General features: G+C 43.3%; 1 protein-coding gene across 2 annotated transcripts; it reads left to right on the top strand.

Annotated features, from left to right (window-relative positions):
- Positions 1-11,212: 11,212 nt before the first annotated feature.
- LOC120789066 (homeobox protein OTX2-like) lies at positions 11,213-12,887 on the top strand. 2 transcript variants are annotated; one of them, XM_040125531.1, is made up of 3 exons: positions 11,213-11,309; positions 11,659-11,810; positions 12,261-12,887. In XM_040125531.1, the coding sequence occupies exons 1-3, from the start codon at positions 11,213-11,215 to the stop codon at positions 12,885-12,887; spliced, it is 876 nt and encodes a 291-aa protein (XP_039981465.1). The 2 variants fall into 2 exon arrangements, with proteins under 2 accessions (XP_039981465.1, XP_039981464.1); XM_040125530.1 differs by having other exon boundaries at positions 11,213-11,330.
- Positions 12,888-13,172: the final 285 nt, after the last annotated feature.

Here is a 13,172-nt window from a genome sequence, read left to right as displayed (position 1 = left end):
TCCGAGCCACTTTGTCATTTTCCCATTTACAGAGCCAGGGTTGTGTCGGAACACTGGATTTATTTCGGCACACACACAGAATGGACAGCTAGCAGACCGTGAGGAGATATTTGCTGAATCTGAAAAAAAGTGTATTGGATTAGAATTGCTTACTATAATTTTAAGCTAACCAACTGCTGCCTGTATCTTCATTTGTACTATACAGACATTGGAAAATGTATTGACCTTCACATCTAACTCTCGACAAGAAAGTGAATAAGCACTTTTACTGAATATCTGACTATTCCTTTAATTAGTGAGCTAAAAGAGGTGTTGTTAGGCTGATTTTTATTACTTTTGGACAGAAAAAGACTAGCTGTTTTTCCAATCTTTATGCTAAGCTAAGCGACAAAAACAAACAAAAATAAACACAGTTAGCTGGTTATTCTGTGAATAAGTAGTATCACAAGGTTAGTAAATTGAAAAATAAATCCTGTGTAAACGCTCAGTGTTGAGCAGTGTGTGATCACAGCCTGAGGCACAGTGATCAAGTGTGTATAGGGCAAACTGTCCAGCCAAGGATGTATTACTGGGCTCAGTATGCTTCAGGTTTAGTGAAAGAGATGAATTTGGTTGCCCCGCGTTTGCAATTACAAGTACTGTAACAACTACTGTTGCTTATAGGGACAGAGGACAAAAGTATTTTTTTTTTGTTGGTGTAATGCAGAGGAGCAAATTTACTGGTCGATGTCCAAGTGAGAGGGACAATAAAAGAAAAGACAAAAGAAACAGAAGTCCACTGGTTTTAATCTGAGAATAAAAATGAGGGAGTCAATATAGGAACGTGAAGAGAGGAGTGAAAAACACAGAATCGAGGAGGAAGGCGAGCAGCACAACAGAACTAGGGGGAGTTAGAGGAGAGAGGAGAGGAGGGGCCTTCCATACAAAAAAGGCTCTCTTTTACTTATAGAAGAAAAAAAAGAGCAAAAGAAAAGCTTCTTCTCGCCTCCTGGACGCAGTGTCAAACCCAATCAGTGTCTGGTCTGCCAGTGCTACTCGTCTCCCAGGCACCAGCTCACAATGGAGGCGAGCCTCGGCTGCCACACCTCTCACTTCCAATCTGCATCCTCCAGGACAGGCCTGAGAGCAGGGGGCCACAGGAAAGGACAACAATGCACCTCAAAATTTCCAATTCTCATAGAAAAATCAGTTCAGGTTGATTTGGATAGTCAATATCGGTTTTGTTAGTTGTAGACCCGACATAACTATGGCTTATGATAAATGGCTGGGTGTAGGTAGGGTTATTGTTCTTAAAGATTTTCAATACATGGGGAATGGGACTTAGTGTCAGGGTTTATATACAAAAAGCCAAACAAAAAACATAGATAAACTACTTGATGACTGCATCAACTAACAACCCCTGAGCTGCGGAGTCCCCGCGCTAAGAAACGTGAGCAACAAGGCTTGATCCTTAAAAACCTTGCCACTCAAAAAAAAAAAAAATGTCTATCTCAAATAGACACCCCCCTAAATCTCATTGTTCAGCAAATCCTGTATTAAAAGGAAAGAGTTACTCTGCGTTTATACTCTTGAAGACTTTAGTTAAGCCAGTGCCTCTGCCACTTTGCAGCGTGGGCTTCATCGAGCCTGAGTAAATCCGTCTCTCAGTGGCGATTGGCTGAAGCCTAAGGGGCCATCTTTTTCACACGCTTCCTCACTCGCCAGCCCCCCCACTCTCGGCTAGTGTTTACCCGTCACCAAACAATGGCTGGTTACTGGCAATTAAACAGCATTTTCCGAGGAATCCGTGGCACTGGTCTAATGGCATTACTGTTGGATGATTCAATCCTTGAATAGTCAACAGGATTTTGCCTCTCACCAGGAAAATACTGCTTCATCGAATTACCCGTATTACATAGATTTACCCAAAGCTTATGATTCAGGGTTCACAGATTACTGCTCTTCTAAAGATGGTGGGAGAAAGGAGTGATAGGCCAGGAGAGCGATGACTCCAACGCTTTAAAGCCAGCCACTGCTTTCACTGGCACACTCTTCCAAAAAAAGCCTAAAGCAGACCAAGGGTTTATCCAAAACTTTTGCAGATTTAGAGAGATTATTAAATTACCAGAATCCAAAGACTTCTTTTCTTTTACTGTGCTCTGCTTCCCCAACTTGAACTTTAATATTAGATGATGCCAGTCTTGAAAAATGGTTTGCTCAACAACATTTACAGTCATACACACATATATACACACAAGCATATAGGAGCCAAACTGCACATTGTGCCCTTTGACCTTCCATGGGTCGAGTTGGGCTGGGCAGCTCAGGGAACCAGGAAGACCAGCCAAGTCCATTATCTCACAATGAAGGGCTAATTACTGGGCCTGCAAGCCTCAAATCACACGGCAGCAGACTGCCTGTCTCTGTCCTCCGCTCACCCAACATCTTAATTGCTCTTTTATTCTCTCTCTGTTTTTACTGTGCCTCTCTCCCCGACTCGCTCCTTCTCTCGCCTCACCCATTTTCACACATAAAAGCAAGATGCTAATTGCTTGCTATGGAAATATTGGGCCTGTGATTAGCCAGGCAGAAGGCTTGGCCGGCCCGTGTTTTTCCCTTTCTGTATGAGGAAGTGTCGAGCCAGCACGCCGGGCGTAAAAATAGGAAACTGCGGTCGTCGGCGGTGAAAGGAAATTCATTTTTCTGTCATTTGCAAGCGAGGCGGGGTTGAAAGTGTGAGGACTGTTATTGTCCTCCAGTGACAATTTGACAGACTGCTATGTTGGCGAAATGATGATAGAAAATCCGCTAGAACAAAATTACAGGAAAATTAGTTCAGTTACTTTCAGGCAGAGTTGGTATATTGTTATTATTAGCATTGACATAATTATGAGACAAATTATTTGTGCCATTATGATTCAAATATCTGGACAAACAGTCTAGACTACTAACTCTCAACCTGGATTAATAAAGGAAAATAAAACCAGTATGATTAAATGCTGCAAAAGTTAGCAATAGATTTGCAGGCTGGTACATGTGATTAGTGGTTAATTATTATCCAGCTATTGTGTTTTTATCTATGATGGGTAATTTACTCAAACCCTCATTATGTTTCCTCCCTGACCCTGACTTATTATCTCAATCTGTAGGTAACTTACTAATAATGGCTACACATAATCATTTAACAAGACAACAAGGGTTTGTCTTAATAGACTCCATCTTGAGATGCATATACATATGGAAATGAGGCCCAGTGGAGGAATTTGCAGTATCCACTTTTCAACTTCTGCTCTTTTTAACTGTGCCCTCTAACCTGCTGTTTTGCTGAAGAACTGCTCCCTCTACAATAGATATTCTCTCCAATTTGATGGAGAAATGGCCCGCTTTAACACATCAGTGGCTTCAGTCTCTTTTTCATTTGGAAAGGAAGTAAAAGTTTTGTAAATGTGCATGTACTGTATAATTATATTTACTTTTCAAATTTGTATCCATTACCAATAAAACCATTGCCAGCACCCTTTAACCCTCAACTTGTTTTTTTTTCTATCATAATGCCTTCTCGGTAATCTTTATCTCTTCTCAATATACTTCAGCTGTTAGACAGTCATTTTAATAACTTTGATTCAGTCAGCGGCACCTGCTATTTGACCTCAACTTTGTCCCAGTATCAAACCAAAGATTTTGATAACCATGGCGGATATTGAAATGCTCTTTCAGACACTTTCTCTTTGCAGTTTTTCCTCATGTGCTTTGTCCAAGATGTTGGAAAAAATGGAGAAGGGAGAGAGCCTGGTTTTCCCAACGGTGGGAGCAGTGGAGGGTTTGGGCAGCGCAGTGATTGGTGGTGGTGATGGCGAAGTTTGAGGGCCAAGAAGGGTGCAGGTCGGCTGTTCAAAGGCTGGCTTTTTGCATTGTTGGTCAGTTGGGGATTAAGGCCCTCTGTGCAGCAGAATAGCCCCTCTAATTAAAAAGGATAAGAAGGCAGAAAAATAGCGAGAGGCACGGGAGGAAGCAAAGAGAGAGGGAGAGGGGAGAGCAAATTTGCAGAGAAAAGAAAGAAAAGAAAAACTGTTTTCAGTGTCACTCCTGCAGCCGGGCCCGTCAATTCAGACTGGATTAACTTTACACTCCTCCTCTCTGTTTCTCTCTTTTTCCCTCTCTGTCAATCTCTCCCCCAGTCTCTTTCTGTCATTCTTTATATCTTGCAATTTCCAAATTTTGTTCTCTGCATGCACTTCATTCTCTTCAAAGCATAGTTAAACAATGCATTCAAAGCATTTAGATGGATCTCAAAAAAGTAACATCAATCAAACGTTTTGGTAATCTCTTCACAAAACTTTGATGTCTTGCAATGATAGACCATGTAAAACTCAGTCATTTTAAAAATACTCTTTAAATAATCTCAGCCATAGCCAGAAACTAAACCAGAGAATTATGCGAGGAGTGAATTTGTGTTTAAGGTTACATCGTACTGAATGAACCCAGTTACTTGCACCAGTGTGCGTGCCTGTGTTTGTGTGTGCGATGCTTGCTATTTGCCGTCATCAGAATGTGAATAGAGGGGCTGTGTGCTGTGGCCCAGATGCTGGCTGACAGTAGGTGGGCTGTTTGCCGTGGGGATGCCAGGTTGTGTTTTTGTTTGGCCCTCCTCTGTCCCTCCCGCCTCCCTCCCCTCACCCAGTGGGGGGTCCAGGGCTCCTGGGGCCTGTCCCTGCTGACCAATACCCAGGTATGAGGCCTATCAGTTTGGCTAACACCAGCCGCAGGCTGTGGGAGGTTAACGAGGTACCAGCAGGGACAAGACATTCAACCCTGCCATGGGCAAACCACAAGTGGTAGATTTATCTCAATGAAGGGCATGAATGTGATATGATGTAAGCCATGCAGTAGTGGGTGCAAAGGGGATTAAATAATAATAATAATACTGCAAGTGTATTATAAAACACATTACACTGTCTTTGTCTTTGACTCAGCCATCAAAGACAAATTCACAAACAAGCTGCCTTATAAGCAAAATGTCTCCTAGCAGAATCTTTTGGCAAAATGGGCAAAATCAAGTTCTTTTAATGGAATCAGTACAATCATTGAATTTGTTTGTGAGGGCGAAGTAAATTCACCCAAAACTTTTTCCTTTAACATGGTGAAATTTGACACATGCATTGGCACCACTGATAAATAGCAAGCCATCTTTCAGTGCTCACTTCTGAAGGAATAGAGCACCAAGCACAAGTCATGACAACACATCTGGGCTAGATTCTGTAACTCAGTGTAGCCTCTCAGCATTTCTTTCATTGGTCTTTCCGAATAAATAAAGTGTGCTCCTGGGGCTTACTTTCCATATCCTAAGACAAATCGCCATCCACTATAGCAGTTGCTATAAGAAACTGAAACCTTTGAGACAAGATAATAATGATTACTTTGTGAACACAGAAGAAAAACTACAGCTCCCTTGAAAAATGCACAAGCGCAGCACTGCAGGAAGGAAGCTATCTTAGCTTATAAACTGTGTTGTGACATCCAGTTTTAGTCAAAAGAAACATGTTTTTTAGACACTTATGAGGCAGGAGCCAATGACAACAAATGTCTCTAATAAACTGTGTCACTGTAACTTATTGTACCTCAAGCTAGCTAGCTTGGAGTTCTATTTTTCCCGTCTTCGAATATTCTTTATTAAATGAAATGATGTAAAGTTCTGAGGGAAAGCTAACCATAACCCAGGGGGGGAGTAAACTACACAGTAGAAAGAAAAAAGAAAGAAGCTTATGAGTAACTAGCTCAATGTCATGGCTACTGTGTTAGCTATAGCTGACCATCTAAAGTAATTCATCAGCAGAGATGCTAGTCACTGTGTGAACTTAAGAATTCTGCTGTGCCACTTTCTGGTGTGACGGGGTCCTTAAGGTGTCTTTCAAAAAAAAAAAAAACACTAGCTTTGTCTCTGTTGTCGCCCTCGGAAACACCTGCTGTCCAAAGCTCATAGACTCTTCTGATAATACAGTAGTTCAATATCCACGGACGCTCACTTTGGTTTCTTGTAGCATCATCAATACATGTATTGCTTCTTCTGCTATGCCTATCAATAAATCTATCAATGTGAGGTTTACAGCGCAGATGGCAAAAAGCAGTCATAATGTCCAACACAGTTCTGTGCATGTTTGTGTGTGTGTGTGTGTGTGTGTGTGTGTGTGTGTGTGTGTGTGTGTGTGTGTGTGTGTGTGTGTGTGTCTGTGTGTAACAGATGGGTTTGGCTGAGTGGGCCAAGTCATTGATTTGACCTTGAAATGGACAGATGAAGTGAACAAAAATGAGGATCAAAGAAAACTGAGCAATAACATGTTTAGATAGACAGATAATTAGATAGATTTCCTCTATCAGACTGCCAATTATTTATAAATGTTTTATTCCAAAGAAAAATTTTAAAGGAAAGATTTAGAGCATAAAATCCCATAGCCACAAATGATTCGTATGATTTTTGTTGTCAAGCATGGTCTGTAACTATATTAACCAGTCCTGTAGGAAGTAAACAAAAAGGAGAGAGGAGGCAGCACATCATACTTTCCTCCTGCCAGCCAGTATTATCTAGTGCACTGTGAGAGGGCAGTAGCTCAGCCCCACGCTTCTCAGCCTTCAACCCGTCTCCCAAACAGCGGGAGAGACCGTGACTTCGTCAACTGGCCCCGGAGACACGGGGAGGGCATATTGCCACAGACATTAACAGGCGACTTCACCTTTCTACAAACCCGGCCCCGTTTAGCTGAAACGCTCCCCGGGGCCATTAGATATTTTTTTTTCTCCCGATGAATTATATATCAGAGCTGAAGATGAAAGGACTCTGCGTGAGCCAAGAACATAGCTGTGGGACAACAAGGGGGACCAGATACGTAAACCCTGTTAGGCTGTTTGTTTTAGTATGATCGCTGAAGGAAAATGGGAAAACTCCACTTACAGTAAAACTGCATAGGATGATGCAAAATTTTAGTCCAACAGTAACTAAAAGAAAAGTAGTAGTTTCTTACTGACAAAAAAATATCTATTTTACTTTTCATGCAAGCGAATTCTGTAATTGCAAAAATCGTAAACAATGAGATGTACACACACTGGAAATGATTTTCCATAGTATAGAGTCCGTAGCTGCTATTGATTCCAGGCTTCTCTAACGACCCAGCAGCCTCACAGTCTGTTCATCTGGCATGAAGACTCCTAATTAGTTCTCTAACCTGCTTCTTGTTTGGGAGCAGCGATCAAAACCCTCAGTCAGGGGCTGCCGAGGCCAAAGTTGTGTCCAAATGGTATGAAAAAAAAAAAAAAAGACGCGCACACTGACCCGGGATTGGACTCGAGCGCCGCAGCTCAGCGAAAAGAGCAGAGCAGAATTAGCTGTATTGCTAAACCAGCACAGATGTATTATTTAATCCCCAAATGGAAGGAGTCCCCCCTTGGATACAAATTGAGGTAGTGTAAAGGCGGGCGGAGGTAGATCTGCATAAAAGTAAATACTTTTTCAAGTGGTTCATGGCGTAAACCAGACATGTTTGATAAACTACACATATATAAATGTGGTCGTGGCGGTGGGGGTGTACAGTGGGTGGTGTACAGCTTCGCGGGGCACCTTTTTTTTTTTTTTTTTTTTTCTTTCTTAAATCTCCTTTATAGGGTTACACGGAATCAAACCGTGACCAATCCCCTAGAAAGTTATTTTCACCTCTTGCTTCAAAACAGTGTTTCAATTTTGCTTGCTCAGCTTATTCTGACAAAAAAAAAAAAAAAAAAAAAAAACAATCCGTAGAGCTGCAGCTTAACATCTTCTGACTGATACCGTTTTCCTACTACAGGCCCGGGCCCATTGTCCAGCCTAACTTCTGGGTTGATAGTTATATACCATAACATGAAATAAAATAAAATAAACTACAATAAAACAAAATAAAATAAAAATAAAAAAATTTGATTGCCACCGGGCTCCATGCAGACTCGGTTGTGATTGGTTGCTGCAGCCCACCTGTACCTGTATTGGTCTGTAAAAAAAAAAGAAAAAAAAAAAGACTGTGATCGCTTGGTCTGCTGCTCCAAATGGAATGCAGATATACATTTTTACTGTTGGAAATAGGGTCTTAAATATTTGCCTTATTTTCAGTTAATAGAGATATGTTAGGTCTATATAATCAGAGGGGCCAGCGATGCCCTGGAGCTGGTGTTGCCACCGCCAGTCTACTTTCCTGCAGCCGCTGCATCCGTTCACACCTCTGCCCGTCATATTTTCTCTCATTTCCATTGGTTGCTAAAATTCCTCGCATTCCCTCTCTCTCCCTCTCCCATAAATACCGAGCATCTCTCCGTATTATCCGCATCCAACGAGCTAACCCGGGGGAAACTAATCAAAGCCGCCGGATCCTGCTTGGTAACCACTCTGCTCTGCCGAAGAGAGGCGCGCGCGCGCGTGCGTTTGTGTGTGTGTGCGGCGGGGGGGGGGGCGTTTTAAAAAAACCAAACGTCTGACGACTAAAGTAAGTGGCTCATTTCAGTGTCGCTGTTTAGGCAGTCTCATAACTTTTTACCCCCCCCGTAAACTGTATTTAGGAAATTCCTTTTTGAATCGACGGTGAAAGCCAGTGGGAGCTGTGTGCGATGGAAATGCAGGTAGTCGACAGGGGGATAATTGGGGAGGCGTGTTGAAAAGCAAACTTTTCTCCCCCTCTCGCCTCTGTGGACTGCATGCTCGGAGCTGGGGGGGCATTCAACCGACTAATAGCAGGACAGAGGACCAGTCCGCAACTTCACGCAATACACTCTAACTGCTGGATGTTTGACTGGAGACTTTGGATGCTCTCAGCATGTAGAGAAAGGAGGGCACCTTCGCCTAAAGTACAGTTGTAGGTTGACAGATTTGTTTAACGTAAAGTCATATATTTAGATGTGAAATTAGTATAAAGGCTCAGAAAATTTTCTTACTCTTTAATGTTATTTTAGAAAAGAGGTTCAGTGTTGATTGTTCTTTTTGTTTCTTTTCTTGCATGGTCATCGTAGCTTGTCTATTTCTTTTTATTGCTGAATTTGGATGAAATCTTTTTAAAACAAAATGAATATTAAACGTTCACAAATACAATAAAAAAAACGCAGTAGGCCACTGGACCGCTATGGTAATAATAATGATAACAATAAGAATAAGAATGAGAATAATGATTTTAAAGGTCCATATGAGCGTGCATGTGTCAGTTTGGGAAAGTGAGTTGTAGGGTTGGTTGTGTTGGGTTTGGGGGGGATGGGGGTGTGTGTGTGGGTGGTTGGGGGGGGTTGTCTGGCAGTCAGCTGGTCTGATAAATACAATGCCAGTCTTTGTTTTATTTTCCTGACGCAGAAAATTAAGGAGGCCTGAATGCGGAGTCGTGGCTGGCGTCCTGTAATCAGGCCAGCGCGTGCCGTACGGATTATCTCGTTAATTTCTTACAGAAAGAAGAAGAAGAAGAGGAAGAAGGAAAAAAAATCTCTTGTAGCCAATAATAATTAAATGGCTGGGCAGGGTATTTATTATTGAACGGATGTGGAGCAACCGGTAGCTGGGGGTGAAAAAAGTGACAGATTGAGTATAGGAGTGTCCGTTATTGGCTCTATAAAAACGAGGGGTCCGGCCTAAGTGAGGAGCACCCTGGGGTCCTGGGAACTTTATTCTACAGGTAGGTCTCACTGGAAAACGTTGGGAGAGGCCTCAGACAGCAGCATATGGTAGTTAGCCTAATTAGCTATTACTACAAAAAAAAAAGAAAAGAAAAAAGATTTAGTGCTGAAAAAAATAAAAAATAAAATATTAAGGATGGTTAAACAGTTTTTCTTTCTGTGTGTTCTAAGTTTGTTCTTTATTTTTCTCCTACAGACTAATGTGCCCAAGAATGGCCTTATCCCCTTAAGAGAAAAAATACAATGTATTTAAAATTGCATTATGATTCTAGTCTTTGTTATTATTAATATCCTATGATATACCTTTAAATTTATATAGAAACACATTTGTCTCACAAATGATTCATTAATTTACATAGTGACCCTAGTATTCTTGATTTACATATGAAGTTCCTATAATATTTCTATGGGAACAAAATATTTTGTTCTTATAGAAATATTATCCTGAGTCTTAAAAAGTTTTAATTGTTGTTCTGTCGTTTTAATAAGACGTGAAGGCATCTCCTTTACATAAAACGGTCGTTTCACCAATAGAGCATAATGTATTTCTGAAACGCAGCTTTTTCCTGCCCCCCCCCCACTACCTTGAGACCGATTTAGTGGACAATCTCCTTGTTTGTTTAGATTGAGATGAAGTGCTCCTCTCTAATCAACACTTTTCCGATAGTCTCACCTTCCAAATCTAATTACCGGGAGCAATTCATTAGTGAAGGAGGGGGAATCGCCCCAAGGAGTGTCAATAATATGTCAGCCTTAGCCTTCACTTTGGGGGGAATTGCTCCATGCTTCTAAGTATTTGCTAAAGTTGTCCTTCGTATTTTAATTTCGTTGCATTTGAATGTACAAGGGTTTTAGTGGAAACAAACAATAGGCCCGAGATATAGAAATGAAGATATGCGCAGTTGGATTTGAATGAGCGCGCAGTTTGCAGTATTGGCGTCTTTGTTTGTTCCCTAAAGTCTTTTGTTATCAGCATTACTTATCCGTCAACAGTGGGCTTTGTTTCTGCGGATCCCCCCCCCCCCAATCAGCTGTCTATTTAGCTTCGCCTAACCTGTGGGTATATGCTAATTGAGGGCCCGGTTGGGGCCCAACGAGTGTGCGCATTTTAACGACAATGTTTTGTTTTGGTGGTACTAGAAGAGGAGGAGAGGAGTGTGTTTGGGAGGGGGCGGTGTTATAGTAGCAGTTAGTATGTGTGTGGGGAGGGAGGGAGGGGGTGACGGCGTAAACGCCTGTCAGCCAGGCAGAGCATCCTGAGTCCAGCAGGGACAGCTGGGGGTCTCCACTCGGCTTTAAGAGCCCTGCCGGTCCGAGGACGCCCACTTCTGTAACGCCACGGCGGTGCGTAAAGGCTGCGCGCAAAAAAAACCCCCAGCGGACACAGACAACCCTGAACACCTTTAAGAGATAGATCCAGCACTGCCCACCTGTTTCGTGCCCTGCTCCAGGTTGATCGGGGCGAGGTATAATATCAAACGGAGACGCGAGAGGATTAAACACTATTTTCTGCCCTGTTTTTCCGATTTCTTCTCATCTGTGCCCCCCTCGTCCGGCCGCCAGCATGATGTCCTACTTGAAGCAGCCGCCGTACACGGTGAATGGACTGAGCTTATCTACCTCAGGAGTGGACCTTCTGCATCCTTCAGTGGGATACCAAGGTAATATACCTCAGGCTGCAAGCCATTCAATAGAAAAAATAAAGATAGAAATCAGGCTGTCTGGATAGTTGATGTGTATTACATCACCCGAAAGTGTCCAGAATTATTTGTAGTCATTTGCAATGAACAGTATAGGTATTATTTCGAAGCTTACGATAACAACTGAATTATAAATGACAATTTGTATTACTTATTCATAACCGAGGCCACATTAGGACTTTTAAAGAAGTTAGTATATGTGAAATTAGCTGACGCAGCCCTTAAAGCAAAGCCGCGTAATTTCGTTTCCTATTTCCATAATGGCTGTTTTATTTTATTTATTCATTTATTTTTTGGGTCTTCTTATCAGCAACACCTCGCAAGCAGAGGAGAGAGAGGACGACCTTCACTCGGGCCCAGCTCGACGTGCTGGAGAATCTGTTCGCCAAGACCCGGTACCCTGACATCTTCATGAGAGAGGAGGTGGCCTTGAAGATCAACCTGCCTGAGTCCAGGGTGCAGGTAGGTGTCCCAGCACGGGTAGCTTCACCGCACAGTCTCCTCAGGGGAGGAGGCGAGACAGTCCGCTTCAAGACAAAGTGTCCTCTCCAGTGTTGGGGAAGTCACTTCTTGTCTTCCCCTTGTTAATAGCTGGGTAATGAACTCACTTTAGAAGTAACCCGATTTTCTGTTTTCATAGTAGAATTTATAGACTGACAAGTAGTAATCAGTAAAACTATGAATATTATCGACAGTTTGAACATTTTCTGAGATGTAACTATATTTAATTCTTTGATCTGGCTTTCTGATCACGCGAATATTTAACTTCCCTATTTTCCAATTGACCATTAAGCCCACACTGCAGGGTTTGTGGAGTATCTGTAATTCTGGAAACAGCAAAATGAATATTCCCCAGCCCCAAGCTGTCTTATAGCTGAATTAAATTCATTCAAACGCATTTTTTTCTTCCAGGTATGGTTCAAAAACCGACGAGCCAAGCATCGCCAGCAGGCCCAGCAAACCCAGAGTGGAGCGCAGAGCAAAACTGTGAGCAGGCCGGTGAAAAAGAAAGGCTCTCCGGTCAGGGAGGCCAGCTCCGAGAGCGGAGCCAGCGGGCAGTTCACGCCGCCCTCGAGCTCCTCACTCCCGGCGGTGAGCAGCAGCGCGGCGCCGGTGTCCATCTGGAGCCCGGCATCTATCTCCCCGCTCGCTGACCCGCTGTCTACCTCCTCCTCCTCCTGCATGCAGCGCTCTTACCCCATGACCTACACCCAGGCGTCGGGCTACAACCAGGGCTACACCGGCTCCTCCTCCTACTTCACCGGGATGGACTGCGGCTCCTACCTGTCGCCCATGCACCACCAGCTGTCCGCCGCGGGCACCGCCATGAGCCCCATGGGCAGCAACGGGGTATCCAGCCACCTGAGCCCGGCGTCCTCCCTCTCGTCGTCGGCGTACGGGGCGGCGGGGCTCGGCTTCAGCGGCGCTGCAGACTGCCTGGACTATAAGGACCAAACGGCCGCCTCGTGGAAGCTCAATTTCAGCACGGACTGTTTGGATTACAAAGACCAAGCAGCGTGGAAATTTCAAGTGTTGTGAGAGGAAAGAACTAAACTGCCGACTTCACAGGAAGCAGCAAGTGCGGCGTTTTTACCACGACTAGGCCCTGACTTCTACCTCCGGCAGAGCCGAGCGGGGCTGCCAGCCGGTTGTCTCACTTGTTGGGTTAACTTATTGAACATTCAGACTGACTTCTCCCCAACTTTGATCAAGGACACGGAACAAATTTGTTGACCAAAAGGAAAAAGGATCAAGAGAGCAAAAGATCCAAGCCTAACTTGGTTGAGTTTGAGGAATAGGTCAGGTTTTCTTCTAAGCTCCTTA

Source organism: Xiphias gladius, chromosome 4 (genome assembly GCF_016859285.1).
Source record: "Xiphias gladius isolate SHS-SW01 ecotype Sanya breed wild chromosome 4, ASM1685928v1, whole genome shotgun sequence".
In the NCBI taxonomy this organism is placed as follows: domain Eukaryota; kingdom Metazoa; phylum Chordata; class Actinopteri; order Istiophoriformes; family Xiphiidae; genus Xiphias; species Xiphias gladius.
This window is presented reverse-complemented; position numbering and strand designations above follow the sequence as displayed.

What these genes read in the sequence shown, in the direction of transcription:
- LOC120789066 (XM_040125530.1), top strand. Translation starts at nt 11,213, where the DNA reads ATGATGTCCTACTTGAAGCAGCCGCCGTACACGGTGAATGGACTGAGC. An exon ending in TAATATACCTCAGGCTGCAA is followed by an intron (nt 11,331 to 11,658) that starts GCCATTCAATAG and finishes TCTTCTTATCAG; the next exon opens with CAACACCTCGCAAGCAGAGG. An exon ending in TGCCTGAGTCCAGGGTGCAG is followed by an intron (nt 11,811 to 12,260) that starts GTAGGTGTCCCA and finishes TTTTTCTTCCAG; the next exon opens with GTATGGTTCAAAAACCGACG.